General features: G+C 36.4%; 2 protein-coding genes across 2 annotated transcripts in view; both read right to left on the bottom strand.

Moving 5' to 3' along the window:
• The window catches only part of aqr (aquarius intron-binding spliceosomal factor), a 48,458-nt gene extending 37,569 nt beyond the window's left edge, over positions 1-10,889 (bottom strand). Inside the window, exons 1-14 of the mRNA XM_032547034.1 lie at positions 10,805-10,889; positions 10,457-10,549; positions 10,198-10,254; positions 9,795-9,835; positions 9,666-9,701; positions 9,451-9,571; positions 9,162-9,302; positions 7,225-7,293; positions 6,997-7,097; positions 6,816-6,892; positions 5,380-5,444; positions 3,848-3,964; positions 3,054-3,167; positions 2,789-2,892 (exon numbers count right to left, since the gene is read on the bottom strand). Of these exons, the coding sequence (XP_032402925.1) occupies positions 2,789-2,892; positions 3,054-3,167; positions 3,848-3,964; positions 5,380-5,444; positions 6,816-6,892; positions 6,997-7,097; positions 7,225-7,293; positions 9,162-9,302; positions 9,451-9,571; positions 9,666-9,701; positions 9,795-9,835; positions 10,198-10,254; positions 10,457-10,540 (1,127 nt within the window). The 5' untranslated portion in view covers positions 10,541-10,549; positions 10,805-10,889. The remainder of the gene's footprint in view (positions 1-2,788; positions 2,893-3,053; positions 3,168-3,847; positions 3,965-5,379; positions 5,445-6,815; positions 6,893-6,996; positions 7,098-7,224; positions 7,294-9,161; positions 9,303-9,450; positions 9,572-9,665; positions 9,702-9,794; positions 9,836-10,197; positions 10,255-10,456; positions 10,550-10,804) is intronic.
• Positions 10,890-14,646: 3,757 nt separating this feature from the next.
• dph6 (diphthamine biosynthesis 6) overlaps positions 14,647-17,561 on the bottom strand; it is a 69,878-nt gene continuing 66,963 nt past the window's right edge. Inside the window, exon 15 of the mRNA XM_032548170.1 lies at positions 14,647-15,900. Within this exon, the coding sequence (XP_032404061.1) occupies positions 15,782-15,900 (119 nt within the window). The 3' untranslated portion in view covers positions 14,647-15,781. The remainder of the gene's footprint in view (positions 15,901-17,561) is intronic.

Raw genomic sequence — 17,561 nt, 5'->3', positions numbered from 1 at the left:
GGACCTGGACACGTTGTGACAGGCCTGGACAGCCACACGTGGCACTAAGCAACTGCGACCGTGCATGTGCACCCACACACTTGAGCAGCAGGGTGGCAATTTTGCCAGTGTTGCACTTTGGTGGCCCAGTGAATGACCTGGCATGGCTCGCGTGGAAGTTCCTTCCCTCAGCAACAAGATAACGTTGGCACAATAAGTCATTCGGGGTAAGCAAGATGACTGGATCAGGTCCTGACTGACAGCGGAGACACTGACAGGGTAGAGTGAGGACATTTTAAGAACAAGGTAGAGCGGGGACATATCAGGAACTTTTCAATAGTAAATTGGAAAAGGATTTAATGGCCTCCCTTTAATCTAATCATCATGTCATTTTCATGTCTGTAGAACATATCATGTTATTATGATACAATCACTATGCTATACAAGCCTGGGAAATATGCATGCTGTATTAACTTAATATTGTTTAAATGTGAAAATTTATTGTAATAACATGATAAAACATTTTCGGTACAATAAAATGTTCATGTTCTGACAGGATATAGCAGTGTTTTTCTTCTGCTCAGGTGGTAGCTCTACGTTTAAATACAAATGCACCAAACACTTTCTTGATTCTTCTACTTTGAGTTGTTTTATAAAATGCAACAAAGTTTTATTGTGATGAGGCAAAATGCGAAAAGGTTTAAAAGCGTATGACTACTTTGCAAGGCCTTGTAAGTTTGATAAATTTTTTTGAGTCAAGTAAAATAAATGTCTCAGTATTTTGTCACTTTCCTAAGACAATTTTGTATTTAGCTAGCAAAGGAGGGTTCGTATTCAGTAAATCCACCAGTTTGAGGACAACAATCACAAGTACAGATGTATTCCTTTGAGAACAAATACTGCTACCTCTGTATTTCATCATGTAGTTAACTTCTTTTCTTTGCCTATAATGCCTTTGCCATGTTTGAAAGAATTGACAGTTTGTCTCCATGCAGGCAGACTGGTGGGAGTGTTTAAAAGTGTGGGCAGACTGTACAATAATGGTGCATTTGTTGTGTGTGAGGCACTTAGCGGATAAATTCAGAGTGGTCGTTCACTGGGAGCTTAGCCTGTGATTAGCACAGCTGGAATAAACTGGCATTTGGATGAGTTGTTTGGGCAAAAACTGCATGGCTAAATTTGATCGCCACATTTAGAGTTACTCAACGGTTGCTTCAGTGGCAGCTAGGAAAGATGTGGAAAATGCAGCCTGTTCAATATTCACACCCAAATTCTGGGAGGAGAAAAAAAAATAGTTTCTACCAACATGTGAAATGGCTCACACTGTTAAATGTGTTATAGGGTTAATGCACAGAGACAACATGTACTCAGGAAAATTACAATGTCAAAACAAATACATCTAATACGTTTTTGCAGATCAGCAGCATATAAGTGATTAAACAGTTATGTATACCTGAAGTTAATCTAGATTCTCACAGCCACTGAGACACAGGACTGCTCATCAAAGTGAGGGTGGTTTTTGGCTATTTGGCCAGCTAATATGATTTGACAAACACAGCTGTTCAAAGAGTTTATTCTCGAGCCACTGCAAATCGATTAAATTAATGAGGCATGCCTCTCTGGCTTGTACCAGCTGCCTGTTCAAGGGTTCACTAGCCACCCTTTAGCAAGGAAGTCAGGCAGTAATGGCAGCTTGGCTATATTACAACACAGCGGTAACTTAACTGTAAATGTAGGGCCTGAATTTTGACTGCGACTTCTGTGACATTTTGATTAGGTAATGTTCCTCCAAACACAGGCTTTTATGGATTGTCAAGTCCTTGACTTCATTTAACCTGGAAAATGTGTTAAAAACTAAATATTTTGTAGTCTAAATGTCTGGCCTAAATTTGGCCACAAAAAAGAGAGGTGTAATTAGCTGATTTGATCACATTTAACAATGTGTCAAGCATTTATACACCAAGTGCACAATTATTAGGCAAGTAAGCATTTAAACCATATTTTCAAACTCAAAATTATATAAACTAAAATGCTCACCAGTTTTAAACATATTAGGTGATGTGAATCTGTTTAATGAGGGAGGGTCTGGTCTAAAGAGATCACCTCTCTTTCAAAGTGTAAATAATTTCTAGGAAGCTTAAAGTGCACAGGCAAAAGGGGCCATAAATCATATCTAACAGACCTTGAAAAAGGCTGTTCAGAGGGACGCAACCCTTTTTAAATTGCCAAAATGTTGTGCGGTGATCAAAGAACCACAAAACGGGGAAAAAAAAAACCTCACAGAATGGTTTGTTGCAAGAAACGTGTTGAGAACTCAAGTTACAAATTAAGTGAAAAAATTTGAGAAAAATCAAACGTGAGACTGTCATGTTCCAGAACTACAATGTATCTGGACTTCCAAAGAGAAAAGTGTGTTCAGTTTTCAGAGATATGGCCAGTGCAGGGAAGATTCAAACCCGCTCAACACTAAACAACATCCCACGATAAGACTGGGCTAAGAAATATCTGAAGAGAAATTTTTCAAAGGTTTGCAGACCAGTGAGATACAAGGTGGAGGTAGGGTACTAGTATCTGCGTGGGTTAATAAAGATTAGCTAGTTGCACCTTTTCAAACTGAAGATCAACTCCCAAATCTACTGCCTTCTTTGGCAGTGCTTCCTTTAAGCAGTTATATAGGAAAACAACATTTTTTATAAAGATGAAAAATGTTGGAGAAACTTTTTGAAATAGACACACAAAAAAAAACAGACTTAAACGTCTTTGATCTTGTCTTACAAATTCTAAATCTGAGTCACTCTTCTTTCTTTACCTGAGATGCCCAAAGAGTTTAGTCAAAGACTCTCTCGTGTCCACAGCAGCAACATTGGACAATGCAAAGTCATGCAACTCTGGGAAATGAGCAAAGGCAGCTCTCTGAAAGAAAAATTAAGTTGTGAAAAAGTAATAAAATGTTGTATAATTACACATCACCAGTGAGAAGATGTAACATATTGTGATATATAATATCTTACCAGGAGGAATGACCCACAAAATTATCAGCAAAAGTATACAACTGCGCTGTTTTGTTTTATTACCTGGAGTGAAGTGATTCTGTCATAGTGCAGAGTGGTCATCTCTTTCTCAGTCAAAGCATTTCCTGTCTGGTCATTGATCTCAAAGCCAGTGTAGAATTTCAGCATGTCAAGAAGCTACAATCAGAAGAGAGGATGAAACACTGAAATACTTTGTTTTGGTAGTTTGTTTGAGTCCTCCACCTGTTTTTGGTAAAGATGTGTACAAAGGCCTTAAAATAATAAGCTATGAATACTCTGACTATAACATGTCACTCTTTGCTCTAGGTCTCCAACAAAGAGCTAAGTATTCAGCTGTAGAGACTTCCAGACTTAAGGTCAACACATATATTGCATTCATTTTTCAATAATTGCTAAGGAAATTAATGAGTGTGCCACCATTGATTTTGTTGTTCATATTGATGGATAAGGTGCACATAGGTTTATGATGATATTTAGTGATATTACAAAACAAATAAAAGTTATAATAAAAAGTATTGAAACATCCATTGCAGTTTCATTGGTAATGGATTTAATGGCAGCATCTCCACTTCACTGGAGCCGAAGCCCGACTGCAACACAAATACTGATTTTAAAAAAATAAATAAACTAAGAAAGCTACTTATGACTTCCATTACATCAAGTAGAGCATTTTTTTCAAATCAGCACACAATAACTATTTAATCATATCTGTTTCCAAAATTTTCTGAATCAGGTCATGCTACAGAAATAAAAGTTTAATTAAATTTAAGGCTTTTTACACCTCTTTGCATTACCCCCCCATGTCTGTAGAGTTGAAATCTTTGCAAGTTTTGTACCTGACAGAAAAGGTGGCCCTCCTTCTCTCTTTTGGTGAGACCAGAAAGCTGGCAGTTGACCAGCAAGTGGGAGTTGTCCAGCACAGTATTGAACCAACGCCGTGTAGGAAGGAGTGCCTAGACAGACAAGTTCATGTACGTAGTCATTAAAATGATTGTCAGGTTATGATTAGCAAGATGGGATAATGCTTCTTTTATGTTTTAAGGTTGACAGAAATGAAAAAAATATCAACACTGACAGTAAGACAACAACATACGCAAGTCAACTCCCTTTACTCTCACTAGAATAGAGGGATAAATAAAGCTTGTTGTTGCAGAAAGAGAGGAAATAATATGATGCTATGCTTTGTGAAAACTCTGAAAATGCTTAAGGGCAACTCAGAGTAAAAGCATGGCTGATACATATAGAATCAAACTACACTAACTGAAAAAAATACTCAGGCAAGGAAGCAATAAAGGTAAATACATTAAAAATGTGAAATTCTAAAGAAAGAAACAAAAGTAAAATGGAATCATCCCTTATTCATTTAAGACTGTTCTTCAGAGGTAGCAGGTGCAGCGAGTTGCACCCAAACACGAGCTGAACAGATACTTTGATATCCAGCACTGTCTTTGATCTCAACACGGTCCTTGGAGCCAGCATAAAGAAAACCACACAGATCTTTTTCCTGGGCTCTCATTTCCAGGTCATCACTGTGGAAAGGAAGTATAGACTCCAGGCAACCGAGTCTTTGTAAAATGATATTGCTGAAGGACAGGGGAAGTCTGCGGAGACAGTCAGCTGGCCGGCCACTCGACGCTACCAGGAACTGCAAGGCCAGCCTGTCAGCAAACAGCCACATGAACTCTATTCACCGCTAACAGCAGCACTAATATCAGTTTTATGGGATGATGTGTCATCACCAGCCTCATTGACAAATTTACATTCCCAGGCCAGTTTCTTTTTATGCAAACAAATGCAATTAAATTTCACAAATGACATGACAAAACAAAGTGATTTTGTCACTGGCATCTCTTTTTTAATTGACTGTTATCAAATTTCCAAACAGCTCATCAAACCAAATAAAATTAAAGAAAAGAAGATCTCAAAATTGCATAACAATGATAAGAAAAAACACCAGCGAACAGAACTGTAACATTAATCGTCATACCACCACGTTCACCAGATGCTACAAATTCAAAAACTCATGAACCTGAAAGTAACTCCTCCTTGACTCAAATGAAACACTCCTGCTTCAAATACTGGAGGAAAATTGTTTACAAATGTTTTTCCAACTCAGCAATTTAAAAACTGGCAGAAAACCAAAAGATTATTGGCTGTAACTGCAGTGGAAGGTGATTCTACAAAGTACTCACTTGGAGGAGCTAAAAACTGATATCAGACCATCAAGTTTCAACTGTAAAATTGTTATTAATTTGTGAATGATAAGCTGTTACACTGTAAATTTCAAATAAAACATGACAGAAATGCTTTAATAGAGAAATTTTGCAAGACTGACTAAGACAGAATGTGAATACATGATGTGTCTTACCTCTAAATCAATCAGCAGCTCAATGAATCTTTCGCAGTAATGCACTTTTTCCATGGGAACAGGCCCTGTGAACAATAAAAGACACTGTGTTGAATGCAACTGCAGCTTAGATCTAACAACCCACTTTTAAGAAAGATATGAAACACTGAATGTTGCAGTGCTGTAAAGGACCCATATTTTCATTAAAGAAATGCATGTGGACAACAATGAAGGTGTCATGCTGTCCGAATGGACCTTTCTATAAGATGCTGCATGTTCAGCAGAGCGGCATGCTGGGACCCAACTCCTCATTAGGCGAGCGTGTTCTGCACTTATAGTCGACGAATGCAGCAAGGATGCGACTGAAGCGTATCCCGCTGGCCTCTAGATCATAATCTAGTATGTCAGCGTTGAATTCTACCTAAACACAGATTCTGTTTTTAGCATTCAGGTAGGGGGTCTGTGTGTCGGCCTGCATTACCACACTCCGTGGTCGGTGCCAGTGGGTGTACGGTGGCTGAGTGAATGCTTCTTCGCCAGCACTCAGAAGGAAAGTAGCAAGCAGTGCAACTCAAAGCATGCATTAAAAAAGTGATATTTTCAATAGAGTTTATCTGTTGTGTATCTTCACATTGGTGGAACTTTTTGAATTAGCGCATAGCTTTAGCGACATTAATCCAAATGGCATAGAAGGGGTCCAAGTTGAAAATTGTACAGTTCATTTAAATTTTCAACATGTCCCCCCCCCCTCCAAGTTGTTGTATTGCCTACTAAATCAAATGGATACATTTGAATACAATATTTTTAAATACACTATAATTTTTTTTTCTATTTTATGGAGTTCAAATCCCTTCAGAATGTTACTTTGTAGTGTTTTTCATTGGGTGGAGATATTTTTCATCTATTGTTTATCTACCAATCTGCATGTAATAAATGAATATATATAAAGTATATATATATTTCGGTTGAAGAAAATAACATTTCTTTTTGTTAAAAAAAATAAAATATAAATTTAGTTGTGAAAAATTCAACTAAAGTTCAACTGAAGTTAAAATTACACTTCTAAAAAATCGAACGAAAAGTTGCTACACAATATGTAATCACTAAATATTTTTATTTTAGGGGTCAAAAACAATAAAACTGTATGAATATTGCTATAGCTGATGAACCCTGACTTTAAAAATTACATTCACACAGAAAATAGAAAAAATATGTTGATGCACAATATTCCTACGACAATCTCTAAAAGATTATTATCTTGACTGCAGGTGTAGAACAATGTGCAGTTTCCCCTAAATAGTTAAAAAGATGTAGGACTGTGCTGTGTTATTAATAATTTAAAATGCAGTGATCAATAACAGAGATGCAGTTTTTTTTTCTAATTTGATTTTATCCTATTTTATTCTACCCAATAAGAACCATTTCCCTAAAGAGCTAAAAGCATTTCTTCCAATTACCCTCAGCTGGAACTGACATCAGAATGACCCGAAACTTTTTAATGAGAGACGAAAGGAAAGTCCTTTCCTTGGTTGCTCTGGGGAAGACAGAAAGAAAACAAATCAGTAGCTGATTCATGAATTATAATGTCATAATAACTATAGATCTTCTAAACGTGCTTAGCAAAGAAAATTATATTACTGCTCCACTGCTTCGGCATCCATCTTATCAAATTTTTTCTTGATTAGATTCCAAAACTTCTGCAGCTTGGGAACTTTCTTCAGCTCTTGTAGGAGTCTGGACTATAAATACACACACACATACAAATAAAAATAAGTCTGCATGGGGTATAACTGAAATAAAAAAGGGGAAATTACTTAGCCAATATTCACCACCAAAATGTAATTATGGCTATGATTTTAATCTTACTGGTAGGAGGCACATCCACATAGGCAGAGAGATGAGCTGCTGCACCTGTTCTCTGATCAGATCCACCTCCTGGGAAGAAGAGAGGGATACAAAGAGATAGGAAGGGGGAAGGAGTTGTCAGAATGCACAATGCATGACAGATTTTTATTGCATCTGGACCCTTAATAAAAATCTCCAAATAAAATATTTACAAGCCTTTATAGGATGTGATTTCAGGCCAGCAAGCTATCACAGCAGATTCTGAGGTGAGACATCTGCAGCGTTTCCCTGTGGTCCCATGCAGTTATTTGGGGAAATGACAGAGTGCTAGCAGTGCTTTATCTGTTACTGCCACTTAGTGGGTATTATAAGTAACTGCCTCAAATCTTACTGCATCTTTAATATCCGGTTTTATCTATCCATCTTTAAACAGACAAGGCTTTTTAGTTCAGTTTTAAACAATAACATTTTTGTAAATAAATTAAATTAAAAATAATAATAACAATAAACGTTTTTGACCTGGACTCAACATTCTGGGTTACATATATTTTACATCTCCCTCACCCCAATAATAGGGAAAATGTATCAAACCATTTTAAGGACATCTTGTCTGGATACCTATTTGACTAAATAGTCAAATTTTGAATGTAAGAATACATGCCACTCATGTTGTGTTTTCTTCTTATCAAGTAAGCCAACCTTAAAACATAGGTATTCTCATTTTCATAGTTAAACATATAGAGGGGGGGAAAAAAATCAGCAATTGGTCCAAAAATGGTTGAAGTTTGTCATCAATATGCACACAACAAAAATTTTGAGGTTTACAGAAATCTTAGACAAGTTAAATTACTTTAGTCTCAATTTAATCAGCTTTAAACTTTGAAAAAGGAGTGTTTCCCATAGGTGTGCAAAATAAACTGGTAAACATTTAGTCAATCAATTAAAACTACAACAATGTTGTAATTTTAGTAATAATTTGGATAAAGGCCTCACTGATGACTATAATGAAAAATAATCAAGGAATATTATCTGAAGGTCTACTACCCTGAACCACTTAAAATAATGTAAAAAGGCATGGTCCATTTCCCAGCGTATATACAAAACCTTTAAAAAGTTTAAAAACTGCTAAACATTTTCCTTCATATTGTTTCCATGGGCTGAAGTCCATTTAAAGATACACCAGACAAAATAGCAGAGTGAAAGCAACCCGACTCTCTTCCCTACTTGTTGCTGATCACTGCCATTCAGTTTTTTTGAAAGGAGGCTAAATATCTTTGATTGATTTAAAATAAAGACATAGTTTAAATATTTATGAATGTTATGTCTCAAAAAACACAGATGATAATAATAATCTAGAACCGTATTTACAATATTTGGTGTGCTACCAGCAGGATAGATACCCAAGAAGTCAAATAAAAAAAAACTATGTTCTAATTTCAGCTTGTTACACAACAAAAACATATTTCCTGCACAGTAAGCAAATACTACTAAATTCATCAGACATTTGTTAAATATATTTTGATAAATATATTCCTGACCTAATCTAAAGACCATATCAACTAATTTCATATTCATGTCTATAGTTATGAGGGTGGTTGGTTAACTGCAGTTTAATGGTGCGCAAGCATGACCCAATGCTTTTGGCACTATAATGTAGATAGATCTCCCCTCTGAGATATGTGGAATGAGTTTACTTTTTATTTTTTTGTAAAGAAAATAATATCTCTGTGCCAAACAAATCACCACACTTCCTTCTGAATTTCATTGTGATTTACGTGAACTTTTTGTTATAAATTCATACGTTTTTTTGATGGAGGTTCTTCCTAATTTCAGACCATGTTTACATGAACTAAAGGATAAACCTGCGATCTGGAATGCTCATATATAAATGTAGAAACTATCTTTTGCTTTCTTAGGGAGGTTAAGGTAATGTAAGGTGTTATAATAATATTACACACCAAACTGTTGAAGCAATGGTCCAGGAAGACCAGAAGTATGGTTTGCTCCTTTAAGGTGAGACCAGCCTCCTCGCCTGCCAGCACAGCTTCCATCACACGTTTGAAGAAAAACGGGAAGTGTGTGGGCTCCTTTTTGAACACCTGACAAACACCAAAGAAAAGACAAGGAGAAAGTTGTAGAAAGACAATCTGTTTGGATGTTTTAAAAAAAATTGTGTAAATATAGTTTTAAAGAAGGATATATATCAAATGAGAATTTGGCACAACATGGATATAACAATTCTCTTACCTCCCAAGCTGGAACGTTTTCTCTGAACTTCTCATTGACGATGCAACAAATGGACATGATAAAGGCTTTGCTGGAGACCTCAGGTGTGTAATTCACCCACAGATAATTTTCAAGGCATTGACTAGGGTGAGAGGAAAATAAAATACAGTAAATATCCAACACACTGATGGATGCTTAATGTGTGAAGTAAGGAGATAAAATGGAAATACATTAACCTGAATTCAAGTAGCATAATTTTTCTGATGGCGAATCTGTAAACAATTCAAGAAGGGTCATTTTTTATTCATCTGATATTTAACTGGAGTTTAAATAAAAAACAAACAAACAAACAAATATTTACTTACTTTGATGAGAAAATCTCTTTTTCATAGACATCTTCCATCACCTAAACATAACAAATAATATGTCATGGGATGAAGGAACTTACATTCTTTTTGGCCAAAGTGACATAAGTTTAAACTGATACCCAAATGTCATTTAACTTGCTAATTGGTGTCTCTTTCCAATAAATGGTCACTAGTCACAAAATAAAGGAGGAGTGGGGAAAAAAATAATTTATTGCATTGTCGCAATATTTACCACTAACATCGCCATTCCGCGATTTTCTAATTCAATGTAGTCCTTTAGTCCCATATGACAGAAAACCATTATGCAAAAGGACTAAAGTTATGGCTAACCGGTACGTTCAACATATTTGCAATAAACATAAATCACATAATTATCTTTAAGATGCCGCATATGACTCACCTGAGGGTCAAAAGGCAGCTTTTCCTTTACATGGGGAGCCCAATATTTATTAGCCAGCTGATAACAAGAAACAAGACATAAAACATGTAGTGCCAATTATAAGTACACATTCATACAGACAATGTGGTTTACTGAGGTACGGATCTTATCGGTCCTTGCATTTAACTTTCAACAGCTACTAACATCTGCTTGTTAGAATAAGTGCACATATTAAAAGCTGAGACTTAAGATAACATAACTCGTTGGTGTACGTGGTTACCTGCGTGACATATTCAGCATTTATTTGGGACACTGAAGGCGCTGCAACCTTTTTAGCTGGGCTCTCTTTCTCCGTGGTGGCCATCTCAAAAGGCTGCCATTTGAAATAAGAGGAAAACAAAATAGAATAAAATAGCTATTGGCGCAATAGTAAACAATACAGCAGAACTAGGCTCCTGATGTGGATACTACATAGGTACAATGTTAAAAGCAATAATACAGTAAATAAAGAATGGGAGGCAGAAAGAGACTGTAAGTCCGGGTCAGAAGTAAAATTTAAAACGGATACATTAAAGTAAATTAAATAGAAAAACGTAATGGAAATAAATACCGAAGTAAGCTTACTAACCTTTAATATGTTTAATCAACATGAGCGTGACAAAACGCGCTGAAAGCGTCTAACTTCCTGAATGGGTACGTCCAGATAGTCGTCCCCAACTACAAACAATCCGCTCTTTCGTTCCGCTAAGCAAGACGTTTATTCAGTAGAATATATTAGTTAAAACCAGTTTCACCACGTTTCTTCTTCAATCCACCTTTTACTGTCTTTATCAAGTCTTTCATCATTTTATTTGGCAGTATTCAGCATATGTTGGCAGCCAAAAATAGCTCTCATCTTTCGGGATTTGGCTTGGATGCTTTCTTGTTTTCTTAAAAGTCACAACTTTACAAATTACATATTTTTCTTGGTTATCATTTTTAATTCAAAGCAGTTCAAAATATAATGACAGAAAGAACTAAACTGGTATTTAGAGGAGCATGTCGGGGAAGTAAAATATAATTTCTAATAAACAAATAACATTCTGTATTGTAAAGGCAAAATTCCTGCAAAAATAATTTTAAGAATTAAAAAACAACTTTCAGAAATGCAGTGAGTGTGTCAGCATAATACTTAGAGCAAATGTAGGATGGTCTTTTAAAATTGCACGATACTTTTAATAAGGTCAAATTTAATATAAACTAATGTTTAGAAGCTAACACAAGGTTTACAGGAACTTAACACATTCTTTTTGGCTCAATAGATTAAGAGATTAATGTCAAAGAAAATACATGCATCACTAAAGGTGTACTGAAAATGTAAATTAGCAGCTTAGAGATTTGTAACAAAAACATCTTCAATGTTTCTTCTCATCTTTGGATATTGTGTGTTTAATTATTAATGAGTGATTTAGCACAGTGCTTTTCTCTGAAACAACTGCACCTTTGCTTTTTCAACATTGATATAACATTCAGATGCTGAGTTAACCAACATAAAATACTGATTTTAAACTAGTTTAACATCTTTATATAAAACTGACAAAGTGAAGCATTTAGTTGACATATCATTGTGCAAATAAAGATCATAAATCGGAAATACAAAGTCCTGGTCAAACAGTAATTATCATATAAGTCCAGTTTTACCTGAAAAATGACCAACAACAGCCAGTACTGATGTTAATGGCTTAAGTGTCTTTCACCTATTGTCAAATATACATATGCTCCTTATTTGAGCAGTTACAAGTCACAACTTCACAGAAAAGAAATCTACCAAACATTACATGAACTAGAAGTAATCGTCATAAAAAATGTGAGAAAGCCTAAACAAAAATTATACCAAAAACAGAGAAAAAAAAATAAAATAAATGTACAACATGAAAGCTAAATATTCACTTAAAAAAATTATTAAACCAAAGGAATGGATGTAATACCAGTTTATCATTGTTTATTTAAGTGGCATACATACAGTAGTTCTGATACATTTACTCAACATGGCAATGATTTTATTCAAACTGTTCTTCTTCCAGTGAAATCATCAAACAATAAATAGGTGTTCAAGTTGAATTTATTGTCCCTTTTCTCTTATCCAACTATTTTTTAAAAGCCTTTTAGAAGTTTGAAAAAAATTATAATAAAGAGATAGAACCCAAATCTGTTTTCCTATGTCTTTGGTGACATAAAAAATGTACAATCTGAATCTTCAAAAAAAAAAAAAAATATATATATATATATATATTTATTTTTTTTACTTTTAGAATCATTTTTATGAAAAATATTAAAATCCGTTTGCTCTAGCATGTTATAACCGCAGTACTTCAAGTGACCACATGAGGGAAGCATACACCACCAAACAGCATGAGGTTGCCAGCGGGTTCAGCAAAGTTTCATCAAGCGAATGCTGTGACTGTTAAGACATGCCGTACAACAGTTCTAGCTTGGAAAACAACGATTACGAAACACAAGGGATTCCAACTTGAACACAAACAAAACCGCAATCACTGAGGCAAGAGGACCACAATGTGAGGAGAAGGCATCTCATGCTGTGACAAGGCCACTCCAGAGCTAGGGAACCCTATTGCAGCCTACTGGTGTAGGGGAAGGGGAAAAACAGTCACAGACATCAGCATGGTTTGCCTGGAGGTAGAAACACAGTTAAAGTCCATGTGCAAGGCCACAATGACAAGGGCCGCAGGCTGGTACACTCCACACAAAGGACAGTATTAGCTACAAAAGTCTGTTTCATTGTGGAGTGGTTGCAGGTCAGCTTGGTAGAAAATGTACGTTTGACAAAGCACATGAAAAAAAGGATAAATGTCACCCTGTCTTTATTCATTTTGTAAAGCAGCCCAGTGGTGAGGACACAAAAACGCACGTCTGCCATGGGCCATCACATTGGCGGAGATGAGGATGTGAAGACGTAGTTGTGGTTTTGCCAGTGTGTGTATGAAAACACATCTAATAAAAGACAGATTAGAAGGGCGAGTATGTGAAGGAAGAGTGATTATTTTGAAGTCTGAATGGTAAAAAAGAAAAAAAAAATCTAGAATCTGCCACTGTTACTGTGCTATAATACAAAAGTCTATTTGTAAAGATCTGTGACTTTTGATTCTAGTCACAGATTTAAAGTTAAAAAATTAAAGAAATAACCAATTAATTTTGCTTCAGATTTTCAAGAAGTGATATTTACTCTCAAACTTTATTAGTTACATCCTCCCACCCCCCCAAAAAACAAACTTGGAGTTAAAAAATATTTAATGAGAAATATTGAAAAAATTTCGTAAATGCGTGTTTGCACTTTCTTGACACATCATGACTGGGATTGTGGAAGGGATCTGAACTAGCAAACAATTAAAATCAGATTTTTAAAAGGACAATAAAATCCTGTTTGTTTTCTTTGCAGAGCTGTAATCAGACATGCACATCTATTCTTCATAAACTTATGCTCATTTTGTGTTCTGAGTTTTTTTTAACAATTGCATGCATACATTTAAATAAAGTAATGATTTTTTTTCTAATCTACATAATTAAAATTCCACATAAAAGTTTAAATTTATAGATATACCCTTACAAATATTTGGTTTATCTGTTTTAGCAAGATGCATCCCGAACAGCTGCTTTTAGACCATCAACGTAGTCCTGTCACAATTCCGGCTTGATATTTCACCAGGCATCTTTGCTGGAAGGGTGGAGTTTATCTCAACTGGTTAGTTAGGTTTAAGGCAAGCCTGGTTTTGTCCATTCCACAATTACTTTTAATGCATTTTTGAGAGATTGTTCTCTTTCAACATCCAACAATGTTCAATCAACTGGTGCATGTCTCTCCAAACCCTAACCCTAACCTAACCCTAACTCCTAGAACATCAGACGCACTGTTTGAAATGACCCACAATAAGAAGGTGCTGTTGCAAAATCAACATCTTCATGGAGAAATAAAACATGCAGCTCATTACATGGACAAACTAGAAGTAATTTTTGCCAAATGTTAAGTATGGTGGTGGCAGCAGTTGTATCTCTTGTTCAGCCCTTGATACGGTGTTCTACAGGTTTTACATTTTTTCCAGATTTAAAACACTCTCTTCATATAGTGGTTTTGAAACCAAGCCTTGACAGAACCTCTGCAGAACTTGAAACCACAATAAGGAAGTATTAAAGCCATTTCCATCAGATGTTATTGGCACAGTCATATCCAAAACATGTAGGACACTGGAAGTCATATGGATTCCAATGCTGTAAACTTAAAAGTCATCCAAATTAATATAAAGAACATTGAAATTGAACAGCAATCGAGGTTCCATAAAGGTAGTAATTCAACAATAAAATTTGTGCAATAGGTAAAGAATGCTAAAATGTGAAGAGTATGTTGAAGTCTATTTGTTGGGCTGTTTAGGTGCAACATTAAGTCAAATCTCCTAAAAGTAAGCAGACATATTTCTGTTTTCTTTATGTATATTTATGTGGAATTAATAGCAGCATCTGTCAAGAATACAATATCTGATTCTACTCTGGAACTATAAAACATCATAGAACAAACACAATCAGAATCAGTTTTATTTGGCTAAGTTGGTGCACACTAAGAAATTTGATTTTGCTCACAATGCACAGACAATCTAAACATACATAGTAAAGTGGTGGAATAGATATAGGACCAGAATGCGTGCTCCCATAAATAATTGCTTGTTTGTATTTTTCCAACCCTCAATAAAAGTCTGAAGGCTCTATTGGCTACTTCTATTGTTCAATTTTTGATGACAACAATCAAAGCAACACTGTAGTGGGTAAAGATCAATAGCCTGCTCCACTTTGAGAGCACATTGGAGCGAATTGCCAGAGTGAAGATTCATTCAAACTTAGATTATCAATACTATTCATGATCTTCAAGAGAAAAAAAATGCGTCAGACGCAATGGTTAATGGTGTTATTTTCTTTCAACATGGTTACAACTCATCCGTTGATATCCCCCTCAACACACAGAGGACACACACTTGCCCTGCAGCTTTGTGTCCTAGTGTCCTTCTATTAACCAGGCTGCCTTGGAATCAATAGAAAACATAAAGAGGCTTAATCTTTTCAGGTGCTTGGCACTGATTGCCTATTACACAATAATAACACACCCTGTGCCCTGTGGAGCATGAGAGAGAAACTCGCTCACCTCATACAAATACATTACACACATCTGCAAAGCTATGACACAGTAAATCTATAGGTCTGCAACCGACACAGGCAGTGTCAGAGGTGAAGCTCAGCTGTGATGAGCGGTGTCAGAGAAATTCCACCAGAAGCAGTAAGATATCATGGAACGGAGTTTATTGCCTGCTGGAATGAAAGAAGTTTTCTGGTATGCACCTTTAGATTAAAGACACTCCAAAGGGTGCAGCAAATACTGTACATCCCTACAGCTGCACACTTGCACATTGTTCATTTAACACTGTCAAGACTAAAGGGAAATTTACATTCCCCCCTTCGTTTATGTTCTTCTTTAAGTCTAAAGTAATCCAGTAACTTTTCCAGAAAAGTGTCTCTGAATCATATGTGGATTGGGGGAATCTTCCCCTTGACTACAGGTGTGTTTTCATAAACTGAGCCAGCAGGACAAGTGGAGAATCTGGGAGTCGGGCAGACCCAGGACAGGAACCAAGGCCACAGATGGACTGGATTCTCCTAAGCTGTTCTGTAAACTTTCTTCAAGTCCTGTAAGATATAAATAGCACAGAAGAGAGAAGGTGAAAGACAGAAATCATGGGAACCTAACCTAAACCTGCATTATTGCTAAATGGAGGGGAAACAATACCCAATTTATGTTGACATTTGTATTGAATTTGATACCCCTAAATAAGATCCAGGAAAGTCAATTATATTCAGAAGTCACTTAATTAGTTCACAGAATCCACTCAAGTCAATATATCACCACTTTTCTTAAACATCAGTGAAGAAAGAGCATCTTGAAGGCCAAAGAACACAGCAGACGAGGATACACTAGTGAAGAAGCTTAAAGATGGGTTAGTTTTTATTTAATATCCCAAGCTTTGAACATTTTATAGAGAACTGCTCATCTCTTGTTCAAAAATAAAGAGTATGACACAGGACATGTAAGGCCACCTAAATTGACAGGCCAGTTGAGGAGAAGAATATTTAGAGAAGCGGTAAAGAGCCCCTTAGTGACTCTTGAAGAGGAGCTGAGATCCACTGCTCAGGTGGGAGAATCTGTCAACAGGACCACCATTAGTCACGCATTCCAGCCATTGTTCAACGAACCCCCTAAGAAATCCCATTAAAGTTCGCCACACTCCAGGTATGAGGCAGCAAACAATTGGAAAATGGTGCTCCGGTCAAATGAGACTAAAACTACATTTTTTTGCTTGACGCAAAGCAGTACATGTGAAACGATACTAATGTTGCACGTCACCTTGAACACAGCATCCCATCAGAGACAACATCATACAGTGGGAAGGTTTTTCATCAGCCGTAATGGGAAATTCTGTTAGAGAAGATAAATGGTCTACCGCATTCAATCTGGTAGAGATACCTCAACTTCTGTCTTTAATTGGAATAAAAGGTTCTTCCACAAACTATTAACTCAGGAGGGCTGAATGGAACACACTTTTCAGGATTTGTTTGTAAAAAATCACACTATAACATTTCACATTAATGTACTTTCTGTTGGTCTGTACATAAAAGCAAGTAATGTTCTGGAGCAAGGTGACAAAATATGAAAATGTTCAAGGCAGTGTAACCTTCAACCAGAGAGGTAGCATTAAGTTCAGGTTTAAAAGGCGGATGGCTACCTTTTACTCTCCACTAAATCATCTCTCTGTAGTGAATGTTGGGGGAAGCCAGTACAACTGATCCTCTGTTTGCTAACATGTTATTGTGTCTGCAGCCGGACTATTGGGCTGTGGACTTTTGAGAATTCACTGAGCACATCAGAGCCTAGCCTGATGACAGTCTGTCTGTTTAGCAGCAGGCAGCTGGGATGTTGCTCTAATTGGTCACAAGAGCCTCGCCGTCTCCTGTCCAGCCTCCTTTCTTCTCTTCTAACATGTTGGACAAGACTCGGATGTGACTCTACGTTGTAAGTAACATCAAGCTGCATAATCTCTATTATAATCTTAAAAGGCAAAGAAGCAACACATTTCTAATACAATTCTTTGTTACTCTGTCCTACTTTATGACATTTGTGTGAACTTGCAGAAAGTAAAGTCAGCACATGGAGGTTACAGGAGCAGTTAGGTTGTTAATAAGCCTCACTCTCTCTCATTTGATGCACACACAGCATGGCGAATTCCCTCACAAAGAACCCAAAACCCTAATTAGCTAATACGCACCATGGCTTAAAATGCCCCCACTGAACA

This window comes from Xiphophorus hellerii, chromosome 19 (assembly GCF_003331165.1).
Source record: "Xiphophorus hellerii strain 12219 chromosome 19, Xiphophorus_hellerii-4.1, whole genome shotgun sequence".
Classification (NCBI taxonomy): Eukaryota; Metazoa; Chordata; class Actinopteri; order Cyprinodontiformes; family Poeciliidae; genus Xiphophorus; species Xiphophorus hellerii.
This window is presented reverse-complemented; position numbering and strand designations above follow the sequence as displayed.